The sequence below is a fragment of the Amblyomma maculatum genome, chromosome 10, assembly GCF_055883805.1.
Source record: "Amblyomma maculatum isolate TAMU_Amacu chromosome 10, ASM5588380v1, whole genome shotgun sequence".
Classification (NCBI taxonomy): Eukaryota; Metazoa; Arthropoda; class Arachnida; order Ixodida; family Ixodidae; genus Amblyomma; species Amblyomma maculatum.
The window spans coordinates 14,159,861-14,183,921 of NC_139353.1; the positions used below are offsets into that span (position 1 = coordinate 14,159,861).

A 24,061-nucleotide genomic window follows, 5' to 3' on the forward strand; every position below is an offset into this window, starting at 1 on the left:
GCCTTCTTCAGCCTTACTTGCATTATAAATGCGCAGAGAGGAAAGAAGCAAATTGCTATTTGAAAAAAAAATTTTTTTTTTTTTAAAGAAGGGATCCTAGCCACTCACCCAGTGTTGTCTGGGTCGATGCTGGAGAAGATGCCCGACTCCCAGATGGGCACAACGGCCGCGGACACAGGTTGATCTGCCATCTCGTCGTCGGCTGTGGCCGCCTCCTTGAACTGTGGCACACGGTTTCGCCTGAAATACGGAATGTGCGTTTGAACAACTCGATGCATCAGGCTGTTACGTTCCGAGTCGCTGCTCGCTATGGACGCACAAACACTTGGAATTGTACTGTGAGTGTGCCAGCCGACCTCCCATGCCACCGGGTGCCAACGAAGGTGCGGTGCTCTAATTAGGAGAGAACGTGTCTTGCTCGGACTTTGACATGTTTATGAGAGTTGCAAACAGCGACCATCACCTTCCCTCTCCCAACACTGGAACTCAAGGGTGGCCCCGGTTTGGCCCCCCAAGGACCCTCGCTTCCTTGAACTCGCGGCTCGGTCACGTGACCACTGTGTGCAAAGCGCGGCCGGCGATCGATGAAGAAGAGTCTTCCATTCGGCAGCAGACGACAGCACCTGCTCGGGGAGCCTGCCACCTCTTAAGAACATGAGGCTCTCTTCCTTTCTTTGCAGAGACTCATTTAAACATCTTTCACAGAGTCTGCATCTCGCCCCTCGCAACAAGGTATAGAGCAAAACGCTGCCTCAGTGAGCTTGTGGGAACCTTGAGAAAATGTTTGCAACAAGTGAAATTGCTAGAAACTAAAACAGGCATGTGTTTACATTTTGAGGCACCTGCGTATATTTCAAACATCTGTAGGATTCCCGAAGGGACTCACTCTTTCAAGATATAGACTTCATATTAATTTCTCCTATCACTTTTGATATAAGATCCAGTGACTAATCTACTAAAGGTTTGTTTTCACCACAGCAGGTTTCAAAGTTGACAAGCTCACCTTGCTCTGATATAAATGTATGTCTAGAGTGGCATAGAGGCTTTCAATTACCACAGACTCATAGCTCCTCTCTGGCTGAAATTCAAACTGCATTTTTTTGTTTCAAAGGGTTTCCTAATGGCGGGGGTGGCTAGTTGGTAGGCTGTTACTTTACAAAACTGCAGAGGGGAGAAGATACCGAAGAGAAGCAGACATGATCATTTCAGAACAGAGACAGAGTCACGCCCATTAAACAGGTTCTTTCTCAACTTCTCTTTCCTTGAGTGTAAGAGCAAAGCAAGCATGAAAACCAATATCTCGTGTGCTGGCCAATGTTGTAAAGGCAGCAGACTGACATTGACTGCTGTTAAACCTTGCGAGAGTGAACACGTAAAAAAATGTAATATTTCAATACAGGTGAAATATGTAATATAACATTTCGTCAAGAATGCGCACAAGAGCAGCACAGTTTTGGCCCATGAATGGATTAGGGAGAAACCGCGGGAGACCTTTTACAAAGTTTATGCTCCATTTCGAAGGCGCGTGCAGAAACTTCATAGGCCCGCATGAAGGGTTGTTTTATTTGTTTTGCCTGCGAATGGACGCCGCATCCGAAGCGAAAAACTCCCATGCTGCGGAACTTGCACTATCGCGGTTAATTGTTTACCAGGTACCTTCAGCTACTTGCGTCTGTCATGCTATAAGTCTGGCAGCATGACCACGCAAATTCCACACGCAGTGCCAATTCAGAGGCAGAAAACACTCCTTTCAGGCCAGGATTTTCAAGGCCAGTTTCTTCACACAGCAAAAGGCCTGCTTGCACAAGCAGTGGGTGAAGGGCCTGCTAGTGTGGCTTCTCCACACCGCATCCCTACTGCGTGAAAAAAAACGGTAAGTCTGGGCGAAAGCTGTCGTCATATCCATTGTGTCCATGAAAGACAATATAAACCAATATGTTACTGCAAGGCTACAGCCCTCCGCGCCGCTCTATTTTCCGTGGCCCTGTTGACGAATGCGAGAGGAGAACACTGCAAGTCAAACCAAGTGGCAAAGCATGCCTCTTGTCATCCGAGTGGATACTGCTTGAAAAGCTTGAAAATTTCACTGTACGCACTTTAGGGCGTACCCCATTTGCTATACAGTGAAAAAATTGCAAGCATTTGCAAGAGTACTCAGAAAGAGTTCAATAAAGCCAATAAATTCATAATATCTGTGCTAATTATATCGAGGCTTGACTACGATAGTTTTTGGCGTAGCTAGAAGTAAAAACTATGAGAACTATAGCAAGCAGAAAGTCAGCTGCAACTAACTTACACAATGAGGAAAAACCTAGGAAAATGTACAAGTTTGACAATAATCCCAGACTACACTATCACCTAGCATTAACATTGTTCAGGAATGCATCGTGGTATCTTTAAAGCGAAAATGACCACACGCTTGATCATAACAGCTTAACCATCAGCAAGTATGCATTTTGCTCATTTTGTAGGCAAAGGTGTGTTACGGAGCTATACTAGAATATCACCTGGCCCCATATTCTTATTAATATGTGGGCAGTGCAGAAGCAGTTAACCTTGTGATCTAAAACCTGTGATACCACAGCGTCTCGCCATAGATAGCCTGTGCTGTTGCCCCAAAGTGTGCAACTCTATGGACGGACGTACACTGAACGTCCGATGTATGTCCATCGGTTGATTGGGATACTATGACCTTCATCAAACTGAAAAAAGCTAGTGCCCTAAAAAAAGCTCACCATCATGAAATGATTCAGCAGTTTAACTCGGGGCTAATCAGGAATTATTGAGTGAATAGCTTTTCAGCAGAGTCAAAGCCCTATTACTAGCTAACTAAAAACACTGGACCATATAACTACAGGGACACTGATGTGGTGCGCAACAAGGGATAGCTTTGTGGATTGAATATGCAAGTAGCAAAGAATACCTTACGCATAGCTAAACAGGGTGAGGGTGAGGGCTAGCGGTTATGTGTTATGTTCCATAGCGCAGCAAGAACACAAGGAACAGACACAAGCGCTAAACTTCCACTAAGGTTTTTTTGACGTTCGCAAAATTTATACATGAAGACAAAACAGAACCTTTGAGATTGTAAACTTTGTAAACAAAAAGAAAAATAACTAAAAACATATAACACGTCTTCACCGGTTGGCACGTTGTGTACTGGATTCAAGAATGCAGTCTTTTTTTCTTTTTTTTTTGCCAGCGACAATGACGGACTGCTGACACAGCTTTCAGGTCTAGCTCTTTCGATTAAGATTGTCTCTTATGTTCTTGCTGCGCTATGGAACATAACGCATAGCTAAAGTTCTGTGAAACACAACAAAAATAAAGTTACAAATCTATAAAATCCTCCAATGGCAGCATGGCGGGTCCTAGAGCTGCCCATGAGGATGCTAGTATCTACCGCACCGCAGGTGGAGAGGCAAGTAGTTTCTGCAAAGCCTCTTCGTTCCTGTAGCTGATTTAAATTCTCGTCTATTGGGGTGTCATGAACCAAGGCGGGCCATCGCTTTCTCTACAATACCAGCACCAATAAGCTGCCTCACTTATGACCCATCATGACTAATAATGTGTGCTGAGCCAATTCGTCAAAGGGTGCACTAATGTCGCGCAGAAATTTTCTAGTTAAAGAAAAATTTGTTCTGGTCCGGAGGCCACATTTTTCTTTAAATAAGAAGTTTCTGAAAAAGCTGCATAGTTATCCTTTGTAGCCATATGGCTGCGCTTGGGTGGATGTCAATGAGTAATTACTCCCTTATTATAAATCTACTCCACCTTGGGGAATTCCCCCAAATATTCGACCAAACCAGTTAGACCAGTTATGATTTTCACAAGGGTAGGCCTTCATCCACTTGCCACGTCTGATAAGTAGCTTATCCTTGAGTGGGGTATGTGTGAGCTGAGGCACAAGGCCAGCTATTGACCCTAAACAATGTGCTTTGCAAAAAAAGTATAATCCTAATAATTCATTCCCTAAGAGACACTGAGTACGCATACTACAGGCAAGAAAGGATATCATTTCATTTTTTTATAACTGAGCAAAGAAAAAAGGGCTGCAATGAGCAATGAACATATTTTCATAATATAAAAGAGAACAGGGATGTAGCCAGGGGGAGGGCTTATGCGGCTTCAGCCCCTCAAGAAATTTTTTCATACTGTCATATACCGCAGACCAAAATGACCACCAGAGCAGGAAATCAATCTGGACTTTGTCTCTAGTATGTCTTTTTCCCGCTCAGAAAGAGATTTCGGGGGGAATCAAAAAAGCAAAAGGTGCATTTAGTTTTCTGATAACTCGATCTTCTGACGCCACGCTGTCTTCTCCCTCTCGGGCCGCTTGTTCGCACTGAATCTTGGTATTTTTAGCCGCTATGTAGGCTCCGGAGGAAAGTCTGTCGAAGTGGTCTGCTGAGAATCCTCATCTGTTCATAATACTTCAGTTTGTTCGAGTGCAGATGCTGCATTATAATCAAAGTTATAAGCACGCTGGAAAGCAGGCAACCATTTCATCTGCGGGTCTGTCAAAAAGACTATGTATTCGAACTAATGTTAATTCTATGGCAGGAAAACTGGCTATGATGAATTTACAGTTCTGCATTTGCTAAATTAAACAAATGATTTTCGTCTGAAACAATACATGTGCAGGATGCTCAATGGAACGAAAGCCCCGGATGGTACCATTCTTCTGTGCAATCTTTGCATCTCGGCATGCAGACTTTATGGCGCAGTTGAGAAGTGACAGGTTGGTGATAGGTATTTCGATACAGAGAAGGCTGAGCAGCAGCAACAGCCCTCCCTCGAAAAATATTTCTGGATACGCAACTGAGCATTATGTTAGCACACATAAAAGGGTATATTTACCGCATATCATTAGTGAGAAACAGGAATACAATTTGGTCTTTGTGAGTACTTCAATGGTCCAAGCTTGACAACTTTGATTTCGTTGAATGCCTCATGCAGAAGTGAACATGAATTAGGTTTGCGCTCTCACACTTGTCAGCAGGCAAAGATTTCTTATTTCACTCTTCGGTCACAGTGTGAACTTGTACATAGGAACGCTACACTTGCAAATGTACGAGAGAAGACAGTGATGAAGATGTAGATGTGGAAACCATGCATAGACCGTGCACCTATCTCCATCTTGCCCTTCTCAATCTAGACGACCTCTAACGCAACACAGTTAACAAAATGCCAAACGAAGACTCAATAAAAATAATAATAATAATAAGAACAATAATGTCGATCACACATCTTTTTTATTTGAGATGCCTCGAAGGCCTTTTAGAAGGCCTAGCATGAGGAGTAATGAGCTTCGAACATAATGTCAATATATGAAGAACAGATGGCTGACTTCATATAAACCAGATTTGTGAGCATGATGGTGTTCTGGGAAGATTATTCCAGTCCTGGGCTGTTTTGCCAAAAAAAGGAGTGACCGTGGGTTGTGTCACGAGTTCGAATTGAATAGACGGCCTTACAAAAAGCCTTCCTGTGCTGTAAAATGATGGGCCAGTTCAAAACGGGAATCATGCGAGGAAACAAATTTTATAATGAATACATAGTCTTGCCATTTTACACTGCTCCTGAAGGTTAGGCAATCATTTGTTATTCCTGAAGTAACACTAGCGGACTATGAATAATTCATGTATCTAAAATGAACTGCATGGTTTTGAATGAATTCGATGCTATTAGCACTCCTTCAATATCGCTTTATGGCTGTGAAAGCTGTTCGTCACTCTATAGAAAAAGCGTCGGCCCGTGACGTCAGTGGACATGCAGTGGCACTGGCGACAGCAGTGACTTTCTCTGCGTAGGCAAAAGCCGGCGCCGCCCACATTGGGTCTGCCGTGTTTGCTTGTTTTCAAGCATAACTTACGATGTTTCGACAAGTTTGAGCTCGATCAGTTTGTTTACGATCTTAAGGCTCTTAATACCCCTGGTCTCTACTCAGTTTGCGGCGGATAGGGCAAAAACAAACGCCTGCAGCTCCTTCACATTTCACTGTGCTCTCAACGTGACAAGCTTAAACGCAATCTTCTCAAGTCAATAGAGTGTGCCACTTTCAGATCTCATTCACACGCATCCATATGTTCACGAAGAAAAGGTCACTTCACCAGTATACCCTCAGTGGTCATGTAGCCTCTTAGGGAGATATATGTGTTGCTAAAGCAGCCAACACTAAACTTCTGAATTGCGCTCGTCCCGTGCTACGTGTCCCTCTTACTTTAGTGTCGTGTTTGTTGCGCAATTTCACCATGACTACAGTAGCACGGCACGTAGTTTTTCTCGTTTCACTTTCGAAAGGTTCAACAAGTGACTATTTCAGCAGTGGTCCTAGGAAGCAATTAAATAGCTAGAATCTCAACAAAGTCATGATGCCCTGTTTCCCAGATTATCGGAAGTTTCTCACAGAAGATTTTTCAGGACCTGATGAATACAAATAGTATCACTAAAAGGCCATTCTGAACTAACCGTGCAGTATAAGTATGAGCTATGGGGTCTGACGTCTAGAATTGACATAGACTATGAGACTTTTCACTAGAAGAACCTGTTCAGAGGTGAATATGGCCAATTTTGCCCATCGGGCAAGGCCTCTTCAAGCGATGCGGCAACAGCGGCATGAGCAGGAATGCACTTGCTACAGTCGACTCGCTGCCGGTCGGAACAGTCACATGCCCTGAGTCGGGACTGTACTCTACGTCAAGATAACCCTAACCCTGCTGCCTTGCTTGCAAAGAAGTTGCAGTCGCTGCTCCTTGGCCCTTTTTGCGCCTTTTTTTCAGTCGATAGTTTGCTTGTTTGTGTCGACGTGCCATTTTGTTTTGCGCATTGGAGAGACGATCTCGAGGCTTGGCGCATCATGGAGGTGCAGCGACTTCAGCCTCGAACCATACCTACCTGATTAAGGTAGGTATACTGCATGTTTACTATACTTTGTGAGAGCTTTCTATGGCCACGTGTTGTGTTAGTCAGGCACATGAGCCGTGCATTGCTTCAAGTGAACGCTCATACATGTGCGAAGCATGTAACTGTGAAGTGGCTGGCGTGCACTCGTAGCATTAACCACATGGCTACATGAAGCTTTTTTCTCGCAGTCGTTCGCGCAGTGATTTACGCACCAGCTTCTGGAATAGAGAACGTGAATGTTTTCACTTGTGTTTCTCTGCAGCGGCCTTCAGCCAACACAACTTGTGCGCCTGGCGCAAAGACTGTGTTAATAACATTTTATTCTCGGGGACTATGGCAGTCACTAGCACTTTTGGCGCGACGCTGGAACATTTATCACAATCACAATAATCTAACCTTGAAAAATTCACTTATCACGCCACTGGCATATGTCACATCATGTATCAGATAACTTTTGCATAGTGGGAATGCCTCATTTTTGAACTGCATCTTATATGTTCCTTTATAGCTAAAACATCGGAGTGGAACTGCCTGCCTGGTGCACTGGTGCTTCCCGAAAAAGTCAAGGACTTCAAAAGCAAGCAATGTGTACTGTGCAATAACAGTTGATTCTCAATAAATAATTTGAGCCACATGTCTTGCAGGTTAGATTGTGTACTTTGGCTTACCAGCGATAACATTACAAGTTGTATGCAACTTCATATCTGCTTCCATTTTTTGCTTTTATTGAGGATGCTGAATGTATGCTATATCCTGAGCATCACTGAAGTTTCTTTATTTTCCTAATTCCACCTTGTTCTGTGCTTCTGGCATCAAATAGTTTGCTACTTACAGTCGTAATCTTTGTTTTATTTGCTGTTGTTAGTTTTTCATTGTGTAATTTCTCCATTGTCAACATCATTTGACTTCGTAACTAAAATTGTAATGTACCGTTGTTCTTCTCTTCCTTCCTTTTTTTTATTGATGTCCAGTCCCACTCTTGTCTACACTGCCAACTGGGCCAAGATGCTAACTAAAATAAATAAAAAAGTTTACAAACTGCATTTAAACTGTCTGGTTTTACATTCTTATATTGATGCAGCAGTGATCGAAGCACAGTCGATCGGAGGTAGCGTGTCTGCGGCGGGTGAGAGTGGATAAAAAATTGGTCTCAGTGGTTTAATAGTAGTTACTCCTTTGAAATTCGCTCATATGGATCAACAGTTAATCTCAAGGCAGTAATATTTGCCCTCCCAAGGATCATTTCTGATGATTACCTGTTATTACAGAGAGAGTAATATTTGCACTCCCCAAAAATCATTTCTGTTGACCAACAGTTAATCTCTAAGAGAGTAACATGTGCTCTCCTTAGGATCATTTTCAAGGATCAAATGTTAGTCTCTTGGGGAGCATCTGCAAGGAGCAACCGTTCCTCCTCCTACAGTTCGTCCTTTGGAGACTAAGTTTTTATCTCATTGCAGTTGGTCCCCAAAAGGATTAATGGTTGCGGCAAACCAGTTGGTCCCCAAAAGGACTAACCTCACTACCCCTTTTAGTCCTTCTTTTCTTAGAGTGTAGGGGGTAGTTAGTAGCCTGGTTTTGAGTCGATTGTTATGGTAGATCTTATGAAACAGGTGGAGATAAGGAATACTTCTGTGGTGAGATATGTTGCAACTTGCCTTTATGCCTTTCGTAGAATATTGCTGCAGAGAGCTCCAAGTATTTTCGCGCTCAAGATCCACCGGTACATTCCAGAATTATCTTAATCAATCAAAGCCACACCACTTTGCTTCAACGTTCTTCCAGATTAACATAGTTGCTTTTACCATTTTGTCTGAATAATGCCTTGCCAATTTTACACTGAGCACCGCCAAGAGTAGCAAGCATTCAGTTCTTCAAAGACCCCCAAGAACTTTGTCGCGACTGGCTGCGGAAATAACGGCTGTGCCTTCTTCATATAAACGTCAAGTGGACTACTATTAGAGATGTCCAGCGGACACAGGACGTCAGTTTCAATTTCGCACAAAGTAATAAAAACTGGAAATAACATCACAAGCGTGAAAGGAAGAATTTAGAAAGCAACCGCACCGTACGCCACTGGGGTGGCCAAACAATCAGCGGTAGCAGCCCTCGTGACCGCTTCTGTCCCCAAACCAAACTTAGGCAAGTGTTTCGTGACCATTAGATCAGTCGGATGAGGAATATGTTTGTATTTCAACTGAGGGAGGAGCTAGATTTAAATTATGGCAAAGGTAACGAGAACTCAGCATTAATTGTCATTGCCTGTGCCGGCCAAGTAAGATTACGTGAAATGATCAGTGCAATTACTTAACACAACTGACAGCTGACACAAAAGATCCATTTAGAAGATGATAAGGAATAGGGTAATTTTGGCATACATGGAGGGAAACAAGCACTACCAGAATTTAAACTGGATCATTATTCATGTATGATGGCACTCATCCAGCTTTAACAAACCAGATTAAAGAACGGCTTGAAAGGCATCGTCGGGAAACGTACAGGTACTGGAAACATAAATTGAGGAAGGGAAATTAAAATTGATTTAATTTCGGCACCTTCATTTCATACAACCTTGAATGAGAATTACGAAGTGCACAAATAAATTTTGGTCGCTAGGCTTTGCATTTAAAGAAATTAACATTTTTTGTCACAGCTGACATCCATTTACTTTTGACAGCAGGCCTGCACATGCTCTCCAACAATGTAGTATTAGTGATATGAGCATTATTATATTATAATTTTAGTGAGGTTCCCAGCATCAGCTAGTCATGCAGTCATGAATCAACAGCCCTCAAAAAAGTGTAGCGGTACCGTCACATTCATCATGATACAGCCTGCTGCATCAAGTCTCAGCTCAAAATTGAGCAAAAGATTAAGGAGGCATTTGAGTTCGTGTCACCTGATGCAACCTCAGATGTTCGCAAGCAGTTGCATTAATTTTTTACTATTCAACCCGAAGTTTTCGCAACAAAGCACCGAGTTTCATATGCAAACCACAATTTGGTGAAGAAGGTCAACAAATACATCAAACAAGAAATCATGAGTTCAAGCATGATGTAAATATGGGATAACACAGAGAAGTTTGCCATGTCCAAACAAAAAGCTCCACTGTGATCAAACATAAACAACTATGTAGTTGGCACTGAAATCAGTCTTGTGAGTTTGCTTCTTTTGTGTTCATCTTCTGCACTGTGTTCCTTCCTTGACAGCAATGGAAGAAGGAGAAACCTACCGGTATCCAGGATGGTGGTGATGATGACCTTGAGGGCCAGCTCCCTTGGCAGCGCCCCGTTCAGAGGCAGCACGGTGTGTCTTGGCGCCCCCTGGAGTGGGGGACGGTGTCACAACAGGCAGAGGAGACGCCACGGGTGGCGGTGTGACACTTCGACTGCCGGGAGCCCGGCCATGTTGAAACATGCCCTGAAGAAACTCCTGGAAGCTGATTTTCCCATCCTGGTCAGAGTCCAGAGTGTGGAACAGCTGACCAATCATCTGCAATGAATCAAGAGGCCTCTAGGTCACACTAGAGACACTGGCTTCACACTTTTCTCTTTTACACTTTTCAAACTTCCCATGTTGAAAAAAATAAGGCTTCTCACAGCTTTGCCACGCAAGCCTCATCGATAAAAGAGAGCATTTGAAGCACAAGGCTACAAATCACAATAGAATGGAAGACGGAAAATGGCAAAAAAAAAGCCCTTCAATGTTCACCATAGCACTTCAGTTACATTGCCATGTTTCACCTGCTCACCCACAAGGTGTGTGAGACGGTCAGGGTCGAGAAGAAAAGAAATCACATTCATACCATCCATAATAACCGAGTGAAAACCTATTAATACAGAGATTAAAGCATTGCCTGCACTTAAATAAACAGCATTCCATAAGCATACCATTAGAGAAACGATGCTGCTCTAATTGCAAAGCTAGCTCTTATGATGATGTGAAAAGTTGACTTTGAGTTTATTTTCTTTGCGACATTTTCAACGATATGCTTCAAACTAAGCCAAGAAGAGAGATGGAAGGAAGAAATGAGTGGCAAAAAAAAAATAAAAGCAAGCAGTATTATAAAACTGGCAGTGCACAAAATGAGGCAGCTAATTAAGATCAGCAACGATTCCCAATTGTGCAACAATCACTTTTTGAAAATGATGGCGACTCCACTATATCACAAATGTGCCCTCAAGTAAACTGCTACTGGCAATGATTTCCAGTTGTGCAAAAGTTTGCAAATGATTTGAAAATCTGAACTTTTAAGATTAGAAGTGGCTGCTCCACTGTCATATATATATATACCGTCGAGTAAAACTGCCACCACATTAAATCCAGTTTTCCTGGAGAGCACAAACACTTGGAACCAAGTCACGAATTTCCCTGTTTTTTCCAAGCACAACATAACGCAAAAAACAGACAGCAAGCAAATTAGTAGGCACTGATTTATCCCAAAATAGTTTGGCTACTAAAAATGTTCCATAGCGAAAGTGAAAGTAAAAACTTTCCTGTCATACTTTTAAAAAGAAATGGCCCCAAAATATTTTTTTTGTAGTTTTTTTGTAGACCATGCAAAATGCAGTGTATAGTTAGTAGAGAGACCAAATTATTTTAATGAATGGCTTCTCGTTTTCTTGTACAATAGAATTTTTGTTTTTCAAGCTTAACAGCCTACTGTAATTGAAAATCAGCGTGACCATGCATAAATTTAGTAAAAAAAAACCCATGTATGCGCTTCAAACTCCAATATCATGCACAACATATTTTCTGTGACATCTGTACTCATAAAATGCAGTCCATCTATAGAAGTCGAAGAGTCGCCCGCTTGTCATGAGAGCGACCTTCAGCTTCAGATGACCTCCGCAGAAGATGTTTCATACTACGTGGATTCGGCACAGTATAATAAAATCGGGGGTGAGTGAACATTGAAATTATCGAACATGAATCGAATGTCTCCTAATAATGAATCGAATATTGAGACAGTGAAAATAATAATAATTGTTTGTCTTGTTTATTTAGAACTGCGTGGTAAAATTCTGTTAATTCACCCACCCTTAATTTAGAAATTCGGATGATTCGAACTAAGAGAGCGGTCCCGGCCTACACCATGCAAGTCTAAGGCATCAGGTCTCGTTAATTCGAACAGAGGATTGTGTCAAGGTGGCACAACAATGACTGGAAGTTTCCCATTTCCGAAATACTATATGGCTCTTTTGCATAGTTTCAGTTTTGCTTCCCTCTGCTCCATTAAGCCATCTCTTGGCTGCGATCAGGTGCACGCATTGGAAAGTCACGCTGCTAAGGATGCTGCTTGACGTGTCATTCTTCTTCTGTTTTTAAACTAGCATGGCGTCATGCGGTTCTATTGTCTACGTCCTTCACATGCATCCATGTGCTGCTTCCAGTACACAATCCTTTAATTTTCCTAACAGTGTGTGCAAACCAAAGCACTGGACAAAAACAACGAAAATAGCAGCATTCACACCTGGGTTTAATCTCAATTATTGACAACCATCATTCAGCTAGGTTGTTTGTTTGATAAAATTACTGCGATACAAATGGTTTCCATCGGTTTGTCAGGCCCATTCAATAGTTGAGCATTTCTTCTGGTTCCTTGAGGACTGAATTAACGAAGTTACTGTGTATTTGAAGACTTTAGAAAGTTTGAAAAACTGAATATCAATTTTTTTTAGTTGAATATGAACCAAATAACAAACATATTCGATTCATATTTGAAAATTTGAATGCTTGCCCACCCCGACATGAAAGTGATAAAATGTATGATGCCTGGAAGTATATTCCATTCATTTGGTGCGACAGAAACTGAGAAAACAGTGGAAGGGTGGAAATGCTCTCAGCACAGCATGTTCACGGCGATAGTGTCCATTAACCGTGCATATCAATGTATACCACTACGCTAACTGACAACTCAGCATACTGACAAAACACCGTAGCCAAAAGATAAGAGGCATAAAGGAAGAGAAAAAAAACATAAAAGAGCGGGCTATTTTCTTTCCACTTCTATCTTTTTTTTTTTGCACTGTTTTTCATTCAAAATGCACTTGCATATTCCCTAGGTGATGCATGTCAGCAACAATATCAGGTAGCGAATGTATTAGCTGGAAATTATAACTATATGCGCTGTTGTGGCAACATTACAGTGCTTCACATTTTCTAGGTTCATTATGACTTTTGAATGACCGTTGCTTCAACCATATGGTGCAATGCTAAAATGGGAAAACTTCCGTCAACAACGTATTACCTCTTCATCCATCTCCATCCCAATGTGCTCGCAGACACCCGCCAGCTCATCGACGTGAAGGTACCCATCACTCCCAACATTGAGTTTGCGCCACGTTGCCCGTAGGTACTCTTCCGGATTCGTCTCCAGGAGTGTCAGGCTCGACTCGGCAGACTCCGATCCTCCACCACCCACCGTGAACGACTGTCCAAACATGGGAGACGACCCGATGTCAAAGCCAGTTGCAAATGACGCTGGAGGAAGCAACGGTCCTTCGGACGCAAGGTCCCTAATGCCCTCCATGACGTCCTTTACGAGGCACGATGATGAAATGAAGTCATTCGAGGAAAATTTCCCCGCAAACTGTCCGCCATCCTCGAATCCACTTTCCGGATAGGACTGTGGCCCACTTGTGGGCAAGGCAGTGGCCGGTGCCTTTGTTGTACCTGGCAATGTCTTTAGCTGTGTCTCCTGCATTGGGAAAATGAAAGCAAGAAACACATAAATCAGGAAACACATCCACAAAACAGCCAGAACTTTTGCCACTAAACATAGGCCCATTTTGCTGATACAAAACGCTAAAGAATCGCACCATCAGTCACTAATTTCTCAGCCCAATGCACTACAGACAAAAATGTTTCGAGAAAAACACTCATTGCAGCAAAAAAATCCATTTGTAATGCATACATCCATAAGCTCTGCAATTAGTACAACTAGGCAAAATGTTACAATTACACTGCAACATTACAACCTAGCAATAATTCAAGCACTTTCGTCAATCTTCTCACCTGACTTCTCCTAACTTGACATCTAATATGGCTGATAACCAACTCCCTATACCTGACTGACAATACAATGGTTAATAAAAACGCAGAAAATACCAATAATGTTTTTACAATTTTCAATGTGTAGGTATTTTTTTTTAAGGTGAATCTTTATTTAATACAGTTATATGCATCTAGGTACATGAAACTCTAAATAGCATGCATTGTGCAACAAAGAATTGATGAAACATAAACAGCTTAACTTTTGGTATGTAGAAAAAAGGGAAATTTTCAAATAATCATTCATGTTGACGCTTGTTTAAATGTTTGCTTAAAATTAATTTCAATGTCATTTAAGAATTTCATTATATTATTTGATCTCTACAAATTATAAAGAGCAGACTACATTTTTCTGCAATAAAAACCAGAAAGGTGGTCTAACTGATAACCAATTTTATGAATCATTCATAAGACGTATAACTCAAAAATGCATAGACAGGAGCATATGAGGACATCAATTGATCCTCTATTTGATCAAAATAAGCACAAATTTATGGCAGCACCAACTAGCTACAGAAAGATAGTTTTATGAGTGGTTATCACTCACGTTCATCATGCACAAAGGAAACTAGCAGAAAGTTTCTTTTCATGACAAGACCAAGAGAAGTGGTGCCTGAATATTCTTAACTTCATGCATGCAAGAACTTTAAAAAAAGTAGTAAAATCTCATTACAAGAGAGATGGTTACAAAAGACACTCAGTTATAAGACACTTTAAAATGGTTTGGTAGGTTTACATATGTTTGCCATGTAAACAATACTGCGTACAAGAGACATGGTTACAAGAGACACTCTGTTACTAAGGGCAACTTCTGCAGGTGCCTAAAGTAGCTTCTTCACTATTTAGAAGAGACACAACCCAGGTACGCTCAACAATGCCGCTGACACGTATGAACTCGTATGTGTGGCAGTTTAGATTTCCTTATCTAAATTCTGTTCCGTATCAAAGTCTTTTTTTTGGTTGCAATATGTCAGGAAATGAGAAGGAGTGCCTCCTCTTTACTGGGAGGTCAAAATATCTCTGTTGTTTCAGTCACACAAAAATGCAATGACAGTGGCTGAAATAATAAAGATATTCTGACTTCCCAGTCAAGAGGAGGAACTCCTTCTTGGCTCCCCACATATTGCAACAAACAGGACACTGATACAGAACAGAATTTAGATAAAGAAATCTAAACTGCCACACATACGAGTTGGTAAGAATGTTTGGTGACAAGAGACCTTGGTTACAAGAGACACCTTTTTTGGATCCCTTGAGTGTCTTTTGTAATGGGGTTTTACTTTATTACGTCTACTTTCTTGTCTTGCACTCACAGTCCTTGTAATTATTTTTTCTCGTCACCATATCCTTGAGTACTCACCATGCATTATTAAACAAAGCTGTAAGTTTGCTTTCTATCTCATCGTCCCCACAGTCAGCAGCCCACATCAGCTGCAGCCACGGCAGCATCTTGGGCAAGTTTGGTTAACCCTTTCTGGCGAAACAGCGTGGAACAATGGGGCAGCAGACAAGCGCTGAATTACAACTTAGTTTTTATTTCAAAGAAACGCGACATTTACACCACACATCAAATGGCATGTATAACAACCATATCATTCAAGCAGTCTGAAATGGCAAGCAAAGACCTGTAATCAAAGAGGCGAATCACATTTTTAACATGTTCAGTTCCTTGACAGCATGCTGATGCAGCTGTCATTCAATCTCGCTATCGAAGGAGCCTCGATAATTTCTCAAGCCAGCTGTTCTTTGTGTCTGACAATTGCTTTGCATTTGCTGAGCTCAAGGGCGCAAGTTTTTGAAGGACAGTCTCTGCAATGAATCTGCTCTGAATTGCTACTACAGGCCTCCTTTCTTTTTCCTTGCAGCATAGCAGGTAGCAGAAGAAAGTCAGTTGGGCGGGTCAGATTAGCAAGTTTGCAGGGATTAGATGAGTACAGCTAGCGCAGGACTGGATTGATAAGGGAGAGGCACTTTTCCTGCAGCAGGCACATGTCAGGCTGATGATGATAATGATAATATTGCTGTAGAAGACCTTGAACAGGGCGATACGTCTTCAACAGTCAATAGAACATTCTGCGATCAGTCGTGAGACGTGTCAGCACACGTACGAGCGTCGAAGCGAGCTTCGTTGTCGTTTTCTTTCCTGCCAGTCACGCGCGTTGAACATGCTTGTCGTCATTCTCTTCAGCAATAGGCGCTGAACATATCAGAGCCCAATACCTGTTTTACAACTTCCCCCGGGCGAAAAGACGCCATCCTGGCGGCTCATGGCGATTTGACGATGGCCGGATCGTAGTAAGGTTTCAGGCGGTTACTGTGTACTATTTCACGATTTCGGCGATGGTGGTCAGTGGATGGCGTAAGGAGTTCGATGAGGTAGTTGACTGGGGATGTTTGCTTGACAATACAGTAGGGGCCCTGATACTTGCTCAGAATTTTGGATGAAAGGCCGGGACTGGAGGAAGGCACCCATAGCCAGACCAAAGAGTCTGTACGGTAAGTAGGAAGAAGTGCAGATTGATCTCGGGTGGTTTTCTGCTGTTGCTGGGCGTGAGAAGTGAAGGACCGGGCAAGCTGGCGGCATTCTTTGGCATAAGTTGCAGCTTGTGAAACAGTCGTGAATTCGGAAGAATCCGGTCGGCAAGGGAGAATGGTGTCCATGGTACAAAAGGGTTCACGACCGTACAGGAGGAAGTATGGTGAGAAACCGGTGGTTGCTTGTGTGGCAGAGTTATAAGCGAATGTGACGAATGGAAGAACGCGGTCCCAGTTGGAGTGGTCGGAAGCGACATACATTGCTAGCATGTCGCCCATGGTGCGGTTAAAATGCTCAACCATTCCATTTGTTTGCGGATGGTATGCGGAGGTGGCGCGGTGAACGATTTTGCATTCTCTAAGAACAGCTTCGACAACTTCAGAAAGGAAAGCGGGACCTCTGTCACTCAGCAATTCTTTGGGAGCCCCGTGGCGAAGAATTATGTGATGGAGGATGAAGGAGGCAATGTCTTGGGCTGTAGCAGATGTCAAAGGCGCCGTTTCGGCGTAGCGTGTGAGATGATCGATTGCAACGATGATCCAGCAATTGCCTGTTGATGTGCTAGGAAGCGGGCCATATAGGTCTATTCCAACACACTCAAAGGGCTGAGCTGGGCAGGTCAGTGGCTGCAGAGGAGCGGCGGGTTGGCGAGGTGGGTGTTTTCGGCGCTGACACTCTTGGCAGGACTGGACGAACCGACGAACATAACGGTACATCCCACGCCAGTAGTACCACTGTCGCAGGCGAGTGAAGGTTTTCAATAAGCCGGCGTGGGCACACTGGGGATCGTCGTGATAATGGGAGCAAATCGCGGAGCGTAGATGGATCGGAATTACAAGCAGCCACTTTCTACCATCCGGAAGGTAATTTCTACGGTAGAGGAGCTCGTCTCTGATGGCGAAATGGTGAGAGTGGCGACGGAGAGCGCGACAAGGAGGTCGTGAAGCGCGGCCAGATAAAAAATCCAGGAGTGAAGCGATACATGCGTCTTTGCGTTGCTCGGAAGGCATATCGGTGGGCATGTCGGTGGGATGTAGAACGGATATAGCAGGAGTGGCTTCAGACGACAAGGGAGAACATGAGAGAGCATCAGCATCGGCATGTTTACGGCCAGAGCGATAGATGACGTTAATGTCGTATTCTTGGAGCTTCAGAGCCCAACGGGCCAGTTGACCAGAAGGAGCTTTCAAAGAAGACAGCCAGCAGAGGGAGTGATGATCGGTGACATCAGAAGAATGGCCATACAAGTAGGGGCGAAATTTTGCTATTGCTCAGAGAATAGCGAGACACTCTTTCTCGGTGACGGAGTAGTTTGCTTCAGCTTTTGTTAGGGTCCGACTTGCGTAAGCGACAACATACTCATCAAAGCCAGACTTCCGCTGAGCGAGTACTGCGCCGAGGCCGACGCCGCTGGCATTAGTCAATAGAACAACAGTCAATAGAACGTTCTGCGATCAGTCGTGAGACGTGTCAGCACACGTACGAGCGTCGAAGCGAGCTTCATTGTCGTTTTCTTTCCTGCCCATCACGCGCGTTGAACATGCTTGTAGTCGTTCCCTTCAGCTATAGGCGCTGAACATATCAGAGCCCAATACCTGTTTTACAATATCTCTAACACAGTCCTGTGCCAGAATATGCTTTACAATTCAGTCCCTAAACTGCTTAGAAAGGCAATGTCACCAGTGAATCACAGATTACTGACATATTCTCTGTAAGTTTTTATTCCCAATTCTTCTTAACCTATTTTTCTGAAAACTTTCTGTAAACTTCTGGTGGGTATTACGTGGGACATCACGGCTCCCTGTCTTAAACTGTTCCCGATTGAAATTTCTTCAATTTCCCAGTGAAGAAATATAACCACTGTGCAAACACAAAGGATATATAGGTACCTTTGCAAATCATGCCTCTTCTAAAGTCAGGCCCAGATATATTAAATCCGCATATTCTGTGTTACGACATACTGAATATAAATATCATCCCATTAGAAATCCTCAGTAAAAGTATCAGTGTGTTGTGTTACCTTGCTAACAAGTTTCCCTATATCTTCTTTGCATGTGTTATTGTACGTAGTTTGTATCCCCCCTACAATAATACCTCATGGGCACTGTAGGTACTTACAATAAATAAAAAGAAAAAGGAGGCTGCACAGCATATCGAGCAATAATTTCCCCTCCAATTCAATGCACCAAACCACATGCAACATTCCTGCATGTGACACTTATCCTAACGACGCCCCTCGCTCACTCGTCACGTGCAGCAGCGCAACAAATCCACAGCCCCGGGGATCTGTTGGCAGCTCTAGCGCTGTGAATCCATGTAGCGAGGTGAACATGGCGTGTGCTTGAGGGTGAACTTTGCTTTCATGTACTCACTGTCCACGCTGTATCATTGGCACCTGAGGAAGCCAACCTGACTTTCAAGCTTAACAGCGGACCCTGCCTGACTTGCTTCACTTTTACGAGCGACTATTTCACCTGCAGCATACTCGTAATAGGATAAGATGTGCTACTTCAAGCAATGACTAATTTGGAAGAACCATTCGCTGGAACTTTGATACAAACCAAGTTAGGCCTAACAATGTATAGCGAGTGATGAACATTCAACATGCTGGCATACGACCTGTCGCAGGCAAGAAGTAAGTCACTAGTGTGGGTGCAGCGTATTCTTGTTTGACGGTCACAGATAGGCTTATCTAATGCCATTCTTTAACTACTGAATTATATGAATACCATAAATTATTTCAGGATTCTCTTTGAGTTCCTATATATCCATGGCATAACTGCGCTTTCTGGTTACACAATGGCTGCGCAACTGCTGGTGTTTAAACTGAGTTGAGCGCTGTCTCGTAAAATATGAAGAAGAATATATACAGAGTTCGGTTGTATTCTGCGCATTCCTCGATCACGTGGCTGATGATATGAATGGGTCTATTGCCATCACAAAAGCACCATGGCTCTTTGGCTGACTGAAGTGTAAAGTTGCTTGACCTCTCTTAGCAATAACCTTAGTGACCTATCTATGCGAACCCAAATTCAAAAGGTTTTATCACAATAACAATGAAAGTAAAAAAATTATTCGTTGCCAAGTTTTCATGCAGCTTGGACTTTGTATCAGTAACAAAGTAGCAATTGTGACGTTAAGCCTCATGCACTGAATTGTGGATGTGAACATATTAACTTCTTTCACCAATGTCTGAAACCCTTTCTCGCAGTTGTGCTGGAGTCATGCGTGTCCCTTATGCCAAAAGCACCAGTCCATACAAGAGAGAAGAACGAGCATTGATGCGGTTCCTTACAACGGTGTCCGCTTTAGGTGTTGCATTGCTAGCACCATCAGCTGAGGCCGGGCTCAGGACCTCATCGGCACTGAAGTCCTCGTCAGATGAGATCTCCACATCGACGTCCGCTTGCGAAGCGGGCCTCGACCTACGACCATACTTTTTTTCACCCAGCACATACTTTGGGGATACTTCACGATCTGCAATTGGAAAGGGCGTGAGAACCATAGTTAAGCAGGGAGTCAAGCAAGACAATGCGGCCAAGTACCCCTTAATCACATCCGGATGTGCCCCACCCACCGGCATACTATATCTTCACTGTGCACTATCAAAATGGTATTAACATACAGCAGTCTTGCTAAATGTCTGCCTAAGTTTTTTTTTTTACAAGCAAGAAACGCTTTTGTGGAAGTCACCGATATAGAACGTTATAGCAATGCTGGTTCATAAAAGGAAACAATGACCACTAAGCCGCCTAGTTCACAGAGCTTCTAACAAGTATCATAGTAAGTTCAGATATGAGTAACTGCTTACATATTCTATATGAGCTGCTGATGCTAGTGACGTTGACACCTTGAGTGAAGCTGTGAATTCCACTAAAAACAGTGTCGGCAGACAAATTCTTTTCCGCAGTTACACAGAATAAATTTTTTTTAGTCCTGCTTCTATAGCAATGCAAAAACAACCAGATAAGACAGGCACCAGGTAATTCTACATGACTACAAGCTTCTAACTTCAACCTAATAACCACTAAAGGCATGATTGTGCGTATCTAAAATTCTACAAATACAGCCATTGGAAAGCAAATATCTATTATAATCTACAAACTACAACCTATGAATTCCTACAAATTAGTCTGAGCCATCTGTGCAAAGCAGCTCAGACTCAGAACATTCTTGCCAAAGCAAAGCAATGAACAGCACCAATAAATACTACATAGCAATGCTTGCCGTTGAGCAAGTGAGTAAAGCTGACCAAAAAAAAAATATCAGGCTTCAATAAGATGCAACTAGTTTCTCTAGGAAAGTATGCCTGCAGCCAGCAATTAAAAACAATAACTGTGCCAAGTGCAACTAAACAAACTAAACAGCCTTAAGAGAGCTGGATGCATTGCCAGAAATAAGCTCTGTCCACATTCTCACAGCTAGCGCGACGGTGTTTCGTTGCACCACTGTGACCAGGCCGAGAGGAGGACTTCCTGGCGACAATGGCAGCTGTAAGGCGACAACACGAGGATTTACACTTCGAAATGAGAAGCTTAATTGCTCAATGAATTGGTGACTCATACAACTGTTTTTAGCCGCTTTGCAGCTCTTGTAAAAAGAAAGCAGGTCACAAGTTAAGCTTCCAGCCTGCAGTGAAATAATTTCCCAGGAGATCTAGAGGCCCGCAACGTTATAGCTTTCACTCAACCGAGCTTCAGAAAGCTGGGAGCATGATGAGGGTCCTATTGAACAACAAGAAGCCTGCCTCAGTCATGAGTAAAGTGGTTAAGACACAAGTGGAAAAGCTCATATTTGTTGCACATAGATTTAAGACACATGCCGCTCCAGTAAATTCACATCTCTGTAACTAGCCTTCCTGTAACTAGCTAGCCTTTGCATCTGTTTCACAGATCTAGCAGAAAGATTCCCTCGCAGTCTGTTATTTGTTATGCATTTTCTCTCTATGTGTCCAGTGGATTTTAAACATGCCGTATCAAGTAATCCTTAAATGAAGTTTACGATAAGAAACATGTTGTTGTTGCACAGTTCCTTTTTATAAAAAGAGCACAGACAGTTGTATATCTGCGTAAACAGGCTAAATATTTAACCAGGAACCAAATGCACTAAATATGTCAAAGGGGCAATGCACATATCACTGCATTAAAAACAGGTTCTGCAGTTAAAAATGAACTAAAGCCCAGAAGTTTCCACTGCTTCATACCTATAATGTACCCTATGCATAACATTTGTGATCAATATTTCACTTTATTATATTCATATTTGTAGATGCAGGTCTCATTGCTCTTTTAGTGCATGTTTTCAATACTCTCTAGTTCTGCTTTTTTGCACTCTTATTTTCTCCCCCTCCTGCATCCCAAATCATAAAATTGCAGTGCACAAATGAAGCATTTTGGCGTCAAAACATCAGCCACCATTTAAAGACTAAATAATAATTTCCTAGTGCATAATTTGCACAGTCTGGTTTTCGTTAAAAAAAAGACCCATTTGAATTTGAATGCCACGATAAAACTGTTGCATCAAAGCTACCTTATCAAGAATGTTTAATACAACACTGCAGAGATTGAGAGAGAAGGATTTTGACCAGCCCCGCGTACCTTTTTTCGACGCGGAGACTTCGTGGTTTTCACCGACATCACTTGCAGCACCGGACACATCAGTCGAGCCAGCATCACTCGCAGGAGGTTCGTCTTCTGCTTCGGTCAGTATTGAGATGAAGCCTTCTTTGAATTCTTCAAAGCTCACCTGAAAAAATTAAAGCAAACTCCCCGATTGATATGCGCCGCATCCTTGTCGTGACAATTAATTAACAAGGAAGTCTGATTACACATTAATTTGTATGGAAGTAAAACAGTGCAGAAATCACAAAATATGGACAAATGAACTATATTTTATATTCTATGAACAGCAGTCAGGACAATCTGTCAGGTGCTACTGAGTTAATAAACCACAGCAATATTCACCAGTATTAAGAAAGAGTTAAGATAAATTCGATATGTGAATCGCCAAACCTCAATGCAGTATGCGATATGCAACTGAAGAATTAAAAAATGAACTGTCCTTAAAAATCCTATATCAGATCACCTGCATGCTTTAAAGAGAACAGAGCATGAATATGAGTTTTTACTCAACTTGTCTAAATGTGGTTTAACCATTAATCCACTGTCCAGCATAATGCCTAGTTAAGGGTTTGTAGCAATTTTATGAAATGTTTTATTGCCTAACTGTGTATTACAAGGCAGCCTATATTATATCTGCATGCATAAGCTTGTTTGAAGATGATGTATTCAGTTTTAAAAAAGCCTGTTTGAGAGAAATCGATCATTCAAACAGCATTCCAGTTGCCTATTCATAATGAGCTAAGCTTTGAGAAGTAGCTAAAATAGTACTACTGTTGGCATATATTAATGCAAGGGCTCTATTTAAAAATATCTGGCAAGTCCTTAATGTAAAGAGCAAAAAGCACAAGTACCAGAGCTGAGCCTTTTGGTGCATCGATACGCACCGGAAGAAAGACTGGAGCATCACCGTCCACAATTACACACTGTCTGTGACCATACAAACAGCCTTTTGAGATGCCAAGGATTATTATCCATAAACCCGATTGTATCACGCTTTTATATCTAAAAATACAGCAAAGGCTTTATAGCAACAGAGGGTAGAATAACTCAGTTTATAATGTTAAAGGTATTATCATAATTATTAGAAACTATTTTGCTAAGATGGCATTGCTTTTTGTGCAATCAAGATAGCAGCTTTATTTTCATATGTAAAATATTGTATGTTGTAATATTCACCATCCCTATTCCGTTTCATTTTATTAAGCTAACAACCATGTTGTTTTGTAACCTTTATTATAGCAGGTACCATTGAAGTACAGGTAGGTTTCATAATAATTTTTATTATTAGCCTGCTACTCTCTTTAATCAAAGACTTCATCTTTTCAACTAAAAGATCACAGTGCAAAGTGGCATCTAGTGAGTTGAGTTCGGTGAAATTTATCTCTGAACTTAGCCTTGAGGACCACCTATAAATAATTTTTTAGCTTTTGCTTTAGATTTGCAATCTGTTTTTACTTTTATTAAAATATATTAAAGAAAAATCGAAGTGGTAAGTAAATGCAGCATAGAAGGTGATAACTGACAGGTTTAAGACAAAGACAGGTTGAGGTAGGCCTTGTGATAGGCATGGGGCATTAAATGTAATTCCTGAAGCTATAACATGAAACGAGATGTGAAAAAACACTAAGGCTATACAACATAGTACATTGAAATTCGCATCTCCAGCTATTATAACACATCCCGAAGTAGCGGAAAAATTAACACTGTCCCAAGGTCATGCAGAAATTCTAAAAAAAAATACCAATAATGGCATCCTTAAGCTAAGTAAAGATAATCCCTGATATATCACTTCTTTAATTCGAGAAACCAATACACTGCATAGATTCACATACTGTATGTATAAACAAACAACAACTCTTCTTTCATGAGAAATAAGTATGAAAGAGAAAAGTTAAATCGAGCATGCTGTAATATTCTTGCAGCTTTAATGCAGCAATGTTTCAGT

At 42.1% G+C, this 24,061-nt stretch overlaps 1 protein-coding gene across 3 annotated transcripts in view; it reads right to left on the minus strand.

Moving 5' to 3' along the window:
* Window positions 1-24,061, minus strand: part of LOC146175642 (ninein-like protein) — a 547,135-nt gene that overhangs the window by 431,777 nt on the left and 91,297 nt on the right. For all 3 annotated transcript variants that reach the window (XM_084582042.1, XM_084582041.1, XM_084582040.1), the window contains exons 3-7: window positions 22,093-22,240; window positions 19,791-19,972; window positions 13,157-13,606; window positions 10,139-10,398; window positions 109-240 (exon numbers count right to left, since the gene is read on the minus strand). In XM_084582042.1, coding sequence (XP_084438168.1) covers window positions 109-240; window positions 10,139-10,398; window positions 13,157-13,606; window positions 19,791-19,972; window positions 22,093-22,240 — 1,172 coding nt within the window. The remainder of the gene's footprint in view (window positions 1-108; window positions 241-10,138; window positions 10,399-13,156; window positions 13,607-19,790; window positions 19,973-22,092; window positions 22,241-24,061) is intronic.